Genomic DNA, 15826 nt, shown 5'->3' on the forward strand with positions numbered 1-15826 from the left:
AGGGCAACCAACACAGTCTCCACCCTATGACCTGAACAGAACCCAGACTGGTATGGGTCCAGGACAGAGGTGTCTTCCAGGAACACCTGTAGCTGATCCCCCACCACCCGCTCAATCACCTTTCCCAAGAATGGGAGGTTCAATACCGGGTGGTAACTAGATGGGTCAGTGGAGTCCAAAGATTTTTTTTTCAAAAGAGGCCTCACTACGGCTTCTTTAGCGCCCTGGGAAAAACCTTGGAACTCAATGATGTATTAATAATGACCTCCAATTGGGCCCCCAACCCATTAGCACTGGCTTTCACCAACCACGACAGGCAGGGGTCCAGGGAGCATGTAGTGGGCCTCACCAGCCGCAGGATCCTGTCCACCTCCTCCCGGGAGACCAGGCTGAAGTGATCCAAAAATGGGCCGGAAGACAGCCAAGGGGCCTCCAGTTCCCTTACTGTATCAATCGTAGCCGACATCACGATGGAGGGGCGAGATTTTATCTGCAAAAAAGCTCCCTAAAGCCTCACAGCTAATAGCCGAATTTCCAATTTCACGGTCTCCCTGCGATAGGGAAACCAAGGACCGAACTATCTGGAACAATTTTGCTGGGTATGAGCTTGTAGACTCTTTGGAGGTGTCAAAATATTCCTTCATTGTCACCTTCACAGCCACCTCATAGGTTTTCATAAACGCTCTATAAGATGTTGTTGCCTCTTTGCCTCGATTCCGCTGCCACACTCACTCTAGCTGTCTCAGTTCCCGCTTCATCAAACGTAGCTCCTCTGTATACCAGGGAGCCAGTCTGATGTGGGGACGGAGAGGGCAACGGGGAGCGATTTTGTCAATGGCTTTCGAGAGATGGTCATGCCAGTCCACCACCAGCTCATCCAACGAACCGCCAGGGGGCATCAGATCCCGCAGGGCATTCTAGAAGCCAATTGGATCCATAAGTCTCTGGGGGCGAGCATAAATCTGCTCACCGCCCATGCAGGAGGGGGCCGGCACACCCAGACAAGCCCTCAGAACATGGTGGTCTGACCATGGCACCGCTTTAATAGCGTCCAGGTCCACCTGAATCCCTGCCCCAAAGATCAAGTCCAGCGTGTGGCCCACTTGATGCGTAGGAGCTGAAACAAATTGGGAGAGTCCCAGTGCTGCCATGGAAGACACCAGGTCCAAAGCCTGAGAAGAGGCAGCATCACCACCATGGATGTTGAAATCACCCAGGACCAACAGTCTAGGATACCACCTCTAACAAGCTCGACAGGGGAGCTACTGGTGAGCCAGGCAGTCGGTACACCAAGTAGATCGCCAAACTCTCCTCAGCATACCATGCCAGGCCAACACAATCAATACTGGGGATCTTTGGAGCAGGAAGAGTCCTGAAGTAGAAAGACTCTCGAATGAGTATTGCTACCCTCCTCCCCCGACCATCCGTCTGGGACTGATGAAGGACCGAGAACCCTGGGGGAGCCAGCTCTTTCAAGGTGACCGTCTCGCCCTCCCTCATCCAGATCTCGGTCACACATACCAGGTCCACTCCTTCTGCTGCAATTAAATCTTGCAACATTTTGGTCTTATTATTAATGGACCTGGCGTTGCACAACATCAGTGCTGGTGGGAGGCTACACCTCCTAGCCCCACTACCAGCATATGCCTTGAGATGGGATGCAAGTTGGAAGGGCACCGAGCCCTACCATGTCTCCGTGACCTTCCTTTCCAACTCCGCGTCCCACCGCCATACCTCCTTCGACCCCAGAGCACTGGGATCCCCAGCCCCACCCCAGTCTCCTCTCTCATATCCACCACCTCACAATTCAACATACAACAATAGCAGCACAACTTTCCTTGGCCTCCTGCATTCCCCATGGCAACCAGAGCATGTGCTTGCAACCTCTACTATGGTTTGCAAAAATCATTCTTAGCCCCTACTTGAAAGGAAATACCACATACAGTCAGCTCAGTGACCTCAAGAAGGCTACAAGGATGAGATAAGGAAGAAGTAGCTTAAGCTCAAGTGGTTGAAACCAACTGATAAGCCCTGTCAGTTTTTCCCAGACACCAGCCATCTGGAAGGTTCAACATCCAGTGACCAGACCCCCTCTAACTCTCAGGAGGAGGAGGAGTTAAGTCAAGAAATGATATGACACGCAATGGACTATAAAGGAGGCAGGAAGAACGGGGAGAGCCCCTTTTCCCTCTACAGAATCTCCATTCTGGAACATTTTAATGCTTATGGGTTTGGCCAGCCCCACCAGTATGTTTGTGCATGTGAACGGACTGTAAGGATGCTCTGATTTCTGTATAAATTCAATAAAATTTTGACTTTCATTCAATTTGATTGTTTGCTGGATATTCCTCTCCTTGCCTCAACTCTTGGAAAATAATTCCACAACCCTTTCTGGGCCAGGGCTTGCTCATCCCCAGTGACCAATCCACCTGGGTTTGGGCCAGATTTATGCCTAAGATAGTCATCCAAGGCCCCCATTCAGATCCTAACAAAAAGTTTCCCCCTCATTCAGGTGGAATACACATCCCTTCAAAGTCATACTGTCCCTGAGCTGCCCCAAAACAGTAACCTTAGCCATAATCTTGGACTTCATGGCACACCTGGAAGGGATGGGCCTCTCCTTGATATTTAGATGATGACTGTACCATCAACAGCCTCCATTAGATCTCTACATTTTGTCTTGGACAAGTGGGGATTAGAACTATACGATGGAGAAGAACAGAAATTAACAAGCTCTTTGCAAGATTCAGAAGAGGACGCAGGTTTAGATTGTGTTAGTGTTGTATCAAGGCCATATATCATCTGTCAGTGGAGAATATATCAGTGGTATTTGTGAGAAAGGCTAGTCAGAGCTTCTGCTAAAGCTTATCCCCAACTCAAGTGAGACAGCTATTTTTCCTTCTTACTAGATTTTTAAAAAAATAAGTGGAATAGTGGCAGCAGTATGCTTGAGTGACTAATTCTCTTTTTGGATGTGAACCAAAAGTTTCACCCTGTACCTGGGTTAAAAGTGGGATAATTGCCTTACAAGGATGGAAGTTCCATGATTTGTCCTCGATATAAAAAGAGGCAACATTGCTTCATTTCTGATTAAACGAAGGGTAGAACTACACAATAGCCAGAATAGGATCTCAACCACTTTTGTTGAGATACCATGAATAGAAGTGTATAGGGGAGAATTAGAAAACTGTAGAAGGCCTAATTCTTCTTGTCCCCTCTGATTCTTCCTTGAAAATGCATATTCTAGGCTTTTTTACTCCTGAACGGGGGGTGGGGGACGGACAGGTAAAAAAACTCAGGGGGGCATTTGCAGGGGACAATCAGCAGGTAGTTTCTGATGGCTTTGTCAGCCTCGCCCCCCACATGCACTAGGTATTATGAAGAAAGCAAAAGTTGACAATCTTTTGTTTGTAATTTTGAGTTCAGTTGAAAGTCTACAATGCAATCTATTAAGCCTGAGGACATGAGCAACAGTAAAGAGCTTGCGTATAACTAGTTAAAGAGCACTAGTTTAATGAACACAATATATTCCTGAAATTAGCTCATTTTCTCAGTTGATTATATCCTACCTTTAACAATGCAAAACATTAACAGTTACTTTTGAAACATTAAAAGTAGAACAACAACTGAATATGCTTTAAGTTTCCCTAAAGATCAGTTTTATAATGTTTTATTAATGTTGCCAATCTGTATCTCTGAGGCTAGTTTTTAATTTCATGATATCATTTTCTTGTTTATAACCAGGGGCAGTTTTTGCATATGGGGCTATAGGTTACAAGTGTACACGTCTTGTAAGTGCAAACTCAGCCTTTAAATTAATCAAACCAATTTATCTTTGTTACAGGTCCAGTCTCACTATGAAAACATAATCTTACATATGTGTTACATAAAAATAATGACAAAAAGGCTAGCCAGATAGCTGATCTCCTGAGCTAGTTTAACAGAAATGAGAAATGTTATATGCTGATGCATTTCAAAGTTCATTTTTTGCTGTTTGTATTAATAACAAAAACCAAAACATGCAGAAAAAGTCACTGTTACAGAGTAAATTTACTAATTTTAAATGAGGTGTGCTGCCTGGTTTTTTTAGTATAGAAAGCAATGCTTTTTCAACTCGGTTTTTCTGCATTTGTGGACTTGTTTAGAAAGGAAAAATGTGACAAAGAATTCTCCTATCACCTAAGCACTATGTATTGGATCCAGCTAGCTTTCACCCAATTCTTCTCCATACTATAACCTCATCCCACATGGCCGTTGTATACTCAGGTCATGAGATTCTCAGCATAGCCTTTTTGGCTCATCAAAGACAACATCTCTTTCCTTTTTCGCTAACAGAAAAGTTGGTTGGATCCAACCCCAAATCTAGTGCAATTCTCTCTTCTGTGCAAAAATATCTTATGGACTGGACCTGGAAACTCAAAGAAGGCAGAAAGGTTGAAGGAGTAGGGGGGAAATGAATTTTATAAATGGATTCAAACACACTAGGTTGACACACTACAGACTAATCCTGGGCTGGATCACTATAAGTAGCTTCTCTCAACAAGATACAAGCAGTGTAGTTGGCAGTGGTGGCACTATGCTTTCCCAACCTATCTCCAATCCTTTGCCATGGCAGCTTGACCCTAGGAGGTGCTCCACATGCAGCCCCAGAAGAATGACTCTAGCCTTGCCTCAGCTCTCCCTATCTGACACAGAATGTAAGAGAGCGCTGCAACGGTAGTCTTATAGTGCAATCCTAAGCAAAGGTCTGTCCTTGCTAAATTCAGTGAAGTCAATGGACGACATCTTCAGTGCATGTGCATGAAAATACACATCCAACAAACTGAAATGTATCAGTTCTGGACTCACTGCAGTGAATTCAACAGAATCACATCTGCATGCATACTGAAATGAACGAGATCAGAGTTTGGCACCTTATGCTTAGGTAGAGAAAAAAGAAATGTACTTTATATATTGGATAATAGAGACAATTCTTTCCATAAAGAAATAATTTAATTAGCACCATAAACTATTTAGAAATAAAAAAGAATTTTAAAGTTTTACTGCTCAATTTTATAAAATCTTTACCTGACCATCTCATTATTCAAAGAAATAGCTTCCAGGTACTTCTTGAGTGCGTAATAATTATGGATATATTTTCGGATGTAATAGCCTCGCCATCTTTTTTGAATCTAGGGAAGAAAAGGCACATATATTTGCTTCAATAACTTCCTTGCAAAAGAGAAAACTTGTAGTGCAATCCTAAGCAGAGTTACTGCAAATTGGAGTAACTCTGCTTATGATTGCACTTTGTCAAACATTCATATGAAGAATCAGATCTTATTTTTTAAGACATGGTGCCCCCTTTTAAAAACAGTACCAGGTCTGCACAAATATTTGTTTTCCATTATAGTAGGTAGTAATATAATGTATTAATACATGGATGAGAGAAAGAAATTTTCTAATATGTGAAATACCTATGAGACGGCAATGGTTACATAAGTTATTTTATATTGAACCAAGATAGGAAAATGAGGCATTATTCCACAATTCACCTAATCAAGACATGCTGCCTACCATTAAAAGTCTATCAAGAGAAATCATGGACAAGTTTTTAGTCAGAACCAAGTTGTATGCAAAGTTATAGTCACAGCAAAGTCAATCACAGACTAGTGCATACCATAACTCTCTGCCAGAAGTTAGTATCTTGACATTCCTGCATTTCAGATTTTGGTAACTTTTTCTCTGTATAGCTGGGCTATGTATTACTACACAGAAAACAGTCCAGCCCTATCTATTTATAATCCCTGTTTAGAATTTACTATCACCACTAGTAATTATAGCTGGAACAGCTTGAGCATATTTTTACCCATTATCACTTTTTCCTTGCATTCCTGGGATAGAGAGCTAAGCTACTCCCAAAAAGGAGAAGCCACTAGCTTGGCCTTTTTCTTTCTTTGTTATCTCTCATGTGGCCAATATTCCTTAGCAGATAAAAGGGCAAAGCAGGGGTAACGTGAGCAATTTAGCCCCCTTTGAGTTTCCTAAGGAGCTCAAGAATGAAATCACACCATTGTTAACAATGATGTGCAACATCATCAGTCTTCATAATTAAAGTAATCTTATTTCCAGGTGGAAAGCAGTTATGGCTTACAAAGCCTAGCTCTAGCCTGGCTCGTGCCCTGCTCATCCGCTGTGGAGGTAGAGATTTTCTCTTCAAAACTGACAAGGTTGTTTACTGGGGCTGGAAAGCTGTAGGTAGTGTAGAGTTAAGATTTTTAATATTCCTTTTATTATAAGGGTTTATAATCTTTCATACTTTCATATACATATTCTTAGAATGAATTAATAGTGCTTGCAAACTCCCCCCCTTCTCTCTTTCACAGTTCCATCTTTGCTGAAAGTTGCTTCAGAACAACATAACTAAGGCCAAAAATGTTTCTCTTTTCCCAGTTGCTTAGGAAACTTAAGATAAGGCCACATTCTTTAGGCTATTGTCTCATGAGAAGGAAGAAAAGGATACAAGAAGAGCACATTGACTCCCTATATCTATAACTTTTGATTCTAAGCTTTGGAAGTCAGCAAAAGTGAGAAATTCAAAGTCAGCAAAGGATAGTGACCAGATAAGGGGAATGAAAAGGTTACATTGATCACGAGACTAGTTAGAGAACTGAGTAGTAGCCAATCAAAATAACTATAGAGATCAAATGTATGTAAAGGACCAATTGCAAATTCTTCAGCAGGTAGTTCCTTTTGTACTGAGAAAAATGTCTTTAAAACTGCTTGTAAGCTTTATGTTCTTTGGTACTCATGACTCCTTTGAAAGCTGGGTACCCATACTGCAATATTCAATACAATCATTGAAAAGAAGCACTTGTCTGTCTCCTCCTTTTGATCTGATGAATCTGGGTAAGGGCAGAAGGGCATTTTTGTGTAACAATAGCATGTATTTGGATGCAACTTGGAGTTCCTGTTGTCCCACACTTCCAGTATGTATATATAGTTGGATTATTACCCAGGAAAAGCAGAAACAAAATCACAAAATCACAGAGTTGGAAGGGGCCATACAGACCTTCTAGTCCAAACCCCTGCCCAATGCAGGATGAGCCTAAAGCATCTCTGACAAATATTCACCCAGCCTCTTCCTGAAAACTGCCAGTGAAGGGAAGCTCACCACCTTCCTAGGAACCTGATTCCACCTTTGAACTACTCTGACCGTGAAAACGTTTTTCCTAAAATCCAGCCGGTACCTTTTTGCATATAATTTAAGCCTGTTACTTCGAGTCCTATGCTCTGCTGCCAACTGGAACAGCTCCTTGCCCTCCTCCAAATGACAGCCTTTCAAATATTTAAAGAGAGCAATCATGTCCCCTCTCACTCTTCTCCAAACTAAACATTCCCAAGGCCAGCAGCTTTTCCTTGTAGTGCTCAGTCTCCAGACCCCTGATCGTCCCCATCACTCTCCTCTGCACCCTCTCAATTTTGTCCACATCCTTTTTGAAGTGAGGCCTCCAGAACTGCACACAGTACTCCAGGTGCGGCCCGACCAAGGCAGTATAAAGAGGGGCTATAACCTCCTGCAATTTCAATGCAATGGCCCTTTTGATACAACCCAAGACTGAGTTTGCCTTTTTTGCCACCTCATCACACTGACTGCTCATATTTAGTTTACAATCCACTCTTCCCCAAGATCTCTTTTGCATACACTACTACCCAGAAGTACATCCCCCATTCAGTATTTGTGCTTCATATTTTTGTGGCCCAGATGTAATACTGTGCACTTATCTATGTTGAATTGCATCCTGTTCACAACCACTCACTTCTCCGAGTATTCAGGTCTTGTTGAATTTTAACTCTATCTTCTTGGGTGTTTGCCACTCCTCCCAATTTGGTATCATCAGCAAATTTAATGAGTAGCCTGTTTACACCTTCATCCAGATCATTTATAAAATATTGAAAAGTACCAGGCCCAAAACCGAGCCCTGTGGCACCCCACTGGACACCTCTCTCCAATCTGATGAAACACCACTGACCACCACTCTTTGGGTGCAGTCCTCTATCCAGTTCCCTATCCACCAAACTGTCCTATAGTCCAGTCCGCAGTCTTCAAGTTTACCCATTAAAATGTCATGGGGAACCTTATCAAAAGCTTTGCTGAAATCCAGGTAAATCACATCAACAAGAGTTCCCACGATCCAGTAAGCTCATCACTTGATCAGAGAAGGAAACCAGTGTCAGGGCTTGCCGCCGCTGCCGCTGGGCATGGCACTGGGCGGTCTGCTCCTGATGTCATAGGGGGGCCAGGGATGCTGCAGGACCCTGCTCTGTGGAAGGAGGGGCGGTATACCTCACCCAGACTCCCTCTCAGTCCACTCGCTGGCCTGCTCAACCTGGCCTGCTTGCCCCGTGTCCTTCTTCATCCCCTCCTTCCAGAACTCTCCTCCAAACCTCCACTCTTGCATTGCACCGTTCTCATTCCACATCATCACTCCTTACTCACACCCACCACCCCAGGGCTCTTCCCAGCCAGCTTTTATAGGGCTTCCTTCTACTGTCCCACCCCTCTTCCAGCCTGGTCTTGGGCTGCACCAAGCAGTTGCAGCTGGGGTAGCTGATCTGGCCCCACTGACCAGCACCAGCTGTGCCTTGTTCCCTGGCTGCCCAGCCTCCCTGCCTTGGCTGATTGCTGAAGGCCTGTCCAGCTGCAGTTCCCTGGCTAGCAGCCCGACCTCCCTGGCTGAGCTGATGGCTGAAGGTGGGTCCAGCTGCGGCTCCTTGGCTGGTTGCCCGGGGCTTCATGCAGAGTGCCTCCACTAGCCCCACCTGGAGTGGCTTGGCTTTTGGCAACTCCTGGGCCAGGCTACTATTTTCTAGCTGGGGCGTGGCTTTGGGTTGTTGGGGCTGCTGCTGCTTCTCCTCCTCAGGTAAGGCCTTTGGGTGGGTGACTGCTGGGCCCCCAATCCCTCTGCCCTTGCCCCCTTCCGCCTTGCTTAGTCCCCTTTCCTTCCCTAGGGGAGTGGGACTCGCTGGCCTCTCTCTGTCTCCCCCTGCCTCCTGAGGCCCTGGGCCTTTGCCCCTTGCCCCTGGCACTGGCAGGTTCTGGCCCCATTTGCCCATGGGAGGGGTTGGCCTGCTGTCCCCCAGCTGCCCCCTCTGCCTGCCAGTCAGACCGGTTGACCTGCTGTCAGCCGGTTGACCTGCTGTCTGCTGGCTGACCAGTTGACCTGCTGGCTGCTGGCTGCCCCCTCTGTATGCCCGTCTGCCCTGTTAACCTGCTGTTCCCTCCTACCAAGTCTGGGGGCTGGGACCCAGACCCCGGACAACCAGATTGGTCTGACAAAATCTGTTGGGGACAAAATCATGTTGACTTCCCCGGATCACTAAGTGATCCTTCAGATGCTTACAGATTGATCCATTTAAAATCTGCTCTAATATCTTCCCAGGAACAGAAGTCAGATTGACCGGCCTGTAGTTTCCCAGGTCATCCTTCTTCCCTTTCTTAAAGATTGGGATAACACTTGCTCTGCTCCAAACTTGTGGTACATCCCTAGCCCTCCAGGAGGCCATGAAGATGATGGACAGAGGCTCTCCAAGTTCTCTAGAAAGTCCTTTGAGCACTATTGGGTGCACACCATCCGGCCCAGGGGATATGTATTCGTCCAATGCAGCCAGGTGCCTCTCCAGCCACCCAGGTGTCCTGTCATGTCTTCTACCATCTCTAGATGGGCTTGAGTTCTTCAGGGAGAAAACAGAGGCAAAAAAGTCATTAAGCCTGTCTGCTTTTTCTCTGTCCTCCATCAGAGTTTCTCCTTCTGCTTCAACAGCAGTCCAATTGCCTCTTTTATCTTGCGTTTGCTTCTCATATATCTGTAGAAGTTTTCTTATTGTAGTGAGCCCTTCTAACCAGACCCAGCTCATACTGAGCTTTGGCTTCTCTGATGGCTGATCTATACTACCTAGTAACTCTCATATATTCATCTTTCTCCCTTAGACCTGTGTACAACAAATACAAACCCCACGCATGATGACAACTGGACTGTCTAAAGTATTACCTGCACAAGAATGTTTCCAGTTCCCGGCCTGCAAGAAGCAAGGGGGAGGCTGCTTCGATTTGTCACATGGGCATGCCCTGTGTTGCAACAAGACATACCCCCTCAGGCATGAGAAAGGGAATGTGGAACTGCCTTCGGGATGGTTCATGCTATGTGGGACTGTAGCTTTTTCCTATATCCCTGAGTACTCAAGGGGAGGGCCCTGCACTATAGGGAGACTAATGCCATTATTGGTCCCCTGGAAGAAAGGGACACACAAACCCTTGCCCTCCCGCAAAAAAAGAACTTTAGTAATCGATGACCACTACGATCCCAAGCTCGCACTTGTCACCACCACAGAAGCAGCATTTCTAGCAGGATTCCTAGTAGGAGTCCCGGGACTAGCTGTTCGGAACACCAGGAACATCAATGGACTGGCCTGCCTAGTGGCTAAAGGAATGAATGAGACATCACAAGCATTGACGGGACTGCTCCAAGATCTTCAAGCCACTGAGAGAGCGACTCTGCAGAATCGCATGGCCATAGACTTTTTGCTTTTGAAATCCAACCATGGCTGTGAAGAATTTGAAGGGATGTGCTGTTTGAACTTGACTGACCACTCCCACACTGTCGAATCACACATCAAGAAGTTGCAGGACTTTGCAGCTGAGATTTCGAAGAGCACAAGTTGGTTTGATGAGTGGTTTGGCGGGTTGGGGCAATGGTTCAGAGGACTGGGATCGAAATGTAAGGCTATAATCATTTATGTAGCAGCAGATATTTTAATGGTAGTATGTGTATGCACTTGTATTCAATGCTTGCCACTTCTTGCTTCTTTCGCTCAATGTTTTATACCAAAACACACTCCACAGACCGAAGAGGAGCGTTTGATGATGATGGTGCGCCCGCTGTGTGAACAAAGTACTGAGAGTGAGCTGAATGCAGAAGAACCTCAGCGGACTGAGCAAACATGTGACGAGACCTTATAGTTGTAGAGATGCACAGTCCAGACTGCACATCTCCACAAAATGAAAAGGGGGGTCTATGGGAAATGGATTTAATGAAAGCGATTTTATATACCTTTTCTGTGCATTTCAGTATTATGCACTTTTATTATTCTCAGGAGCTAAAGTAGAACTTGTAATGCAACTTGCAAGAAAATGAAACTTGAAACAAAAGACCAAAGCAGAATGTATGTAAATCACTGTGAAATGTAAGATCAAAGCACTGTGACGCTTGCTATCAGTAGATTGCACTCAATACATTTGATGAGCACCTGTTTGATTCCTGACACCTGTTACTTACCTGATATAGAAATCCCCTTTGTAGAACTGTCTATGCAAAATGTAGCAATGAGAGCAAGCTAAGACTGGAAACATCTCTCAAGGCTGAGAAGAGAAACCACAAAAATGAGATGGGGACTTTGTGCAACCACATCAAAAAGAGTCCAGTAGCACCTTTAAGACTAACCAATTTTATTGTACTGGACTCTTTTTGATTTTGCTGCTACAGACTAACACGGCTAACTCCTCTGGATGTGTAGCCACAAGCGCATTCCATCAGCTTTCCACCCACGGAACTCAGCTTGCTTGAAGCCCCAAGGTTGCAAGAAGCGACACTAGGGCGCCGTTGTTAAAATTAGTGCTACTGACCTAAGTTGCTTCCTCCAGTGAGGATACCCCTGGACATCTGTAGGTGGCTAGCATCAAGCCAATGATGGCCACTGTATTCTTTGAGCCAATAACAGATATTATAATTAACCAAAAGGTATTAATTGCTTTGCACGCTACTGTAGCTCTGATGAGCTTTGGACACGAGAAGACCTTCTACTCCCTGTGTAATTGCTCCTCCATTGTTTAATAAACAATTTTAGATTGCTTCCTCTACAGAACTGTGTGTGTTTGTGTCTCTTATCAAGATTGGCCAGAGGGACATTCAAGGTACCTAATTTGTACAACAAAATTGTAACTAAGAAGCTGCAGTTACTATGACTCCTTCTCAACTGGGGTTTGTTAATCAATTTCAAAGTGTATTTTCATATCCTGACTATAAAGGGAACCAATTGGCAACATGTCAGTGTTGGGACATCCTTTAACAGCAAGCAGTCAAGGCCCATGGAGAAAAGGCATGGTACAATAACTAAAAAGATGTCTTTCATTGCAGAAAGCAGTGAAAAATGTAAGAAATTATTAGAAAGGCAGTTTACAAGAATTTACAGCTGCACCAGGTTGAGCAGGGGTTATTCAAAGGTGTTTCAGGGCTCTCAGAGATTGAGTGGTGTGCTGAATAATGCTTTCTATTACTTCCTTGTTCATGTGTAAATTACAGGCAAAAGTTTAAGGCATTTGAATTTGACTGCTCTTTTCTGCAGAGCACAGATTTGAGAGGATACTCTGACCTTTGCTTTTCTTAATGGAATGGAAAAAGAAGAACAAAATGGCCACAACAAGTATTTGTCTCTGAATAACGCCTTGCAATGACAAAAACTAAGGAGATGAACTAAAGATTCCCCATGCTTGCATCCCCTCCCCCAGCTCTGCTGCCGCTATTTGTACAAGGGGGCAAACATCCATTTTGCATCATAGGAATTGTCAGCACTTTTTCTTCTGTTCCTGATTTTTTTTTTGCAATATCATAAACTTCGTTAATCTTTTTGAGTACACAAACGGTGTTTTGTGAAGATAGAAGTTTCCCATAGCCTTTCTTCCTAGCTATACTCCCATTTTCACATCTGAGGGGTTTCCTTGTGTAATATTTTAAAAGGTAAATTTGTGTCACTACACTGTGCACATTTACAATAACATTTATTCTTCTACCAATTTCTTGTCATAGTAACTACGCTTTGCTATTCTATGATCGTAAACGATCTCAAGATTCTGTCTGTAGTCTTGCCCTTTTGAGTAAATTGGTTCAAACTTAATGGAGGGGGAAGGAACAGTGTAGATAAGTGGTGGTATAGATGTAATCCAATTAAGGTGAGGGGAAATCCTCAAACCTCTGATTACTGGAAGAAGCATATAAAACACAGATTTGTTCTGGCACAATGAAGAGCAAAACTGAACTGCAATACAATGTGAAAGGGGTGCTATATAGGGGTGTGAGCGTCGGGTTTCTCATTCAGGAAAAACACCCGAATTGGACCTGATCTGTAAAGATTAGGGATTTACAGAGGAGCCAGCACACTGGCCCCGATTCAGAAATCCTGAATGGAAGCTTCCAGAAGCATTTGGGTTGCTTCGGGAAGCATTTGGGTTGCTTCAGGCTGGGGCTGGCTTCAGTTAGCAAGCAGTGGGGATCCCCCCACCTGTCAGCTGAAGTTTAAAGGGCCTTTCCCCTGCCACTTACAAGTGGCAGGGCCTTTTAAACTTTGTTCAACCTCCCCCACTTCCAGCCCCTCAGCCCCCCAACCCCAACTTATCTGGGCCAGCAGGGCTACTGCAGTGGTGGAGGAGGAGGCTCTGGGCTGTACCGCCTCCCCACTAACCTCCGCAGTGGCTGAGGTGGCAGCTCTGGCCTTCTGTACCGCCCACCTGGCAGCTGCAGGCCACTGAAGGCCCTGGAGGGGGAGGTGCAGCGGCAGGTCCGGCCTTCCCCATGGGCCAGCTGGCTGCTGCGCCTCCAGGGCTCATAGTGGCCAGCTGGCCAGTGAAGAAGGCCACAGCTGCCTCCTCTAGCCCTTTCTGCCCCTCAAATGGCTGCAGCAGAGGCAGAGGAGGCCTTTCCTGCCCCTCAAATAGCCACGGTGGAGGCAGAGGAGGCTTTTCCTGCCCCTCAAATGGCTGCAGTGGAGGAGGCAGCACAGCAGCAAAGGAGGAGATGGCATGGCAGTGGCAGCCATTTGAGGGGCAGGAAGGGCCAGAGGAGGCAGCTCTGGCTTTCCTCGCTGGCCAGCTGGCCACTGCGGCAGCAGAGGTGGTGGTGTGAGCCCCACAGGAGCCGGCTCTGTGCTTCTCCGTCACCTAGGTAGCCGCTGCGGTGGCGAAGGAGGTGGCACAAGCCCCACAGGAGCTGGCTCCACACTTCCCCACCACCCAGCTGATCCCAGGTAAGTGGGGTGGGTGGGTTTACCACAGGGGGTGGGGGTTGCTCCCCCTCACATCAGTATGTGTGGATTTTTTACGGGGCATACCAAAGCAAGCTAAATACCAGAATCCTGAAGCAGCTTGCCACATCAGGTTTGCCCAAAGTTTTTTTTTGGGGTGGGGGTGCACACCCCTAGTGCTATATGAAATCCAAACAAAGAAATGGAACAGGAAGGGCAAAAGCTCTCCAGAAGGGAGCAAGATTGCTAAAATATACTTGGAACAAAAAAATGAGATGAGGAAGCTGTGTCCGCATCCTTACAAATACAAGGAAAAGAGTTTCGAAGGAACCCAAGCTTCTGGAACCAAGAAAGAGAGCAAGCCTGCACAAATGCCATGCAATCATAAGCAAGTTTACTCAGAAGTTCCACTGAGCAATTAAGATTACTCCCTAGTATGTATGCTTAGGACTGCAGCCTTATAATGCAATCCTAAACAGTATTCTTCTAAGCAAAGCCCACTGAGGTCATAGGATCAAACAACTCTGCAGATTAGACAACTGTGGATAGCCATGTCAGAAAATTCTCCAAACAATAATAGTATAACACCTTTTAATTAGAACCAACCAAAATTTCACAAATCAGTGAGCAAGTTTTTCAGTTTTCTAGAATTTGTCATTAAAAAAAAAAGCAGAGAGGGGGAGAAAAATCAGGTTTCAGAGCATGATGGGTTGGTATACTCTTTTAATGAAATACAGGCTACATTGCAGATTAAATAGATTACTGATATCTTGAGTGCTGTTTGTATTTTCCATTGTGTTTTATGTGTGTGCAGCTTGTTGCTGCTTTGTTAACCTATCTATGGAGACAGTAGGATGCAAATATTTAAAATATATAAATAAATGTATGGTTTTGGATTCAAAACTTGTTTCAAGATGCCGCTAAGGCTATCGGAAGCAAAATGGAGCCAGTCTCCATTTGAGAATATAAAAGCTAGCAGGTAATCAATGTTTCCTCAGCACTATATAGAACACACAGGTCCATTGTAAGACACAGAACAGTAGAAAAACATGCTAGTTCTTATATAAAGCAGGAAATTAATTTTAGGTGAAAACTGGGTAAAACATCAAAAGAAGCCAAATTGGGTAATATTATCTAGTGACTGACACCTAGTAGGTTTTTTGTTGCTCCATCTCAGTGCTTTCTGCATGCTGAAGCCTGTTTTGCATCTGCTCTATATAGTTCAGTTAACTTTGCAACATGTCCTGCATTTTATTTTAAGACTGTACAAACTTTTTTAAAATTTATATTTGATTTATATTCCACCCTCCCCACACCAGCAGACTCAGGGCGGATTACAAGCATATACAAGTTAGAATACATAAGACAATGTAAGTTAAAAACCATAAAAACATTTAAAAATTACACAATTAAAATACATATATATACATGAACATAGCAGCACTAAATCCAACCGATCAAACCCTAGTCACCTCCAGAGCATCTTAGCAGCAAGGAAATTACTAGATGGGGGTATTGCTAGTAGGGAGAGCATATTCTACCATCAACCGGCCAGGGAGGCTCCGTCTAGCACCGCCCATATGCTTGGCGGAACTACAGATAAGAGGTTCCTCCACCACACCCTGAAAATCTTTTACTCCCCTCCTGAACCTTTTCTATTTTTAAAAAAATTCTATTCAGCCTGTATTGCATTGAATTCTGGAAAATCTGAAAGTTTACTCATTGTTTTGTAATACTTGATATACTGTCATTTTTGGCAGAATATACTTCATAT

The 15826-nt window shown here is 44.7% G+C and overlaps 1 protein-coding gene across 3 annotated transcripts in view; it reads right to left on the minus strand.

Annotated features, from left to right (window-relative positions):
• SPATA17 (spermatogenesis associated 17) overlaps positions 1-15826 on the minus strand; it is a 188692-nt gene that overhangs the window by 153050 nt on the left and 19816 nt on the right. For all 3 annotated transcript variants that reach the window (XM_054984789.1, XM_054984782.1, XM_054984773.1), the window contains exon 5: positions 5068-5171. In XM_054984789.1, coding sequence (XP_054840764.1) covers positions 5068-5171 — 104 coding nt within the window. The remainder of the gene's footprint in view (positions 1-5067; positions 5172-15826) is intronic.

This window comes from Eublepharis macularius, chromosome 1 (genome assembly GCF_028583425.1).
Source record: "Eublepharis macularius isolate TG4126 chromosome 1, MPM_Emac_v1.0, whole genome shotgun sequence".
In the NCBI taxonomy this organism is placed as follows: Eukaryota; Metazoa; Chordata; class Lepidosauria; order Squamata; family Eublepharidae; genus Eublepharis; species Eublepharis macularius.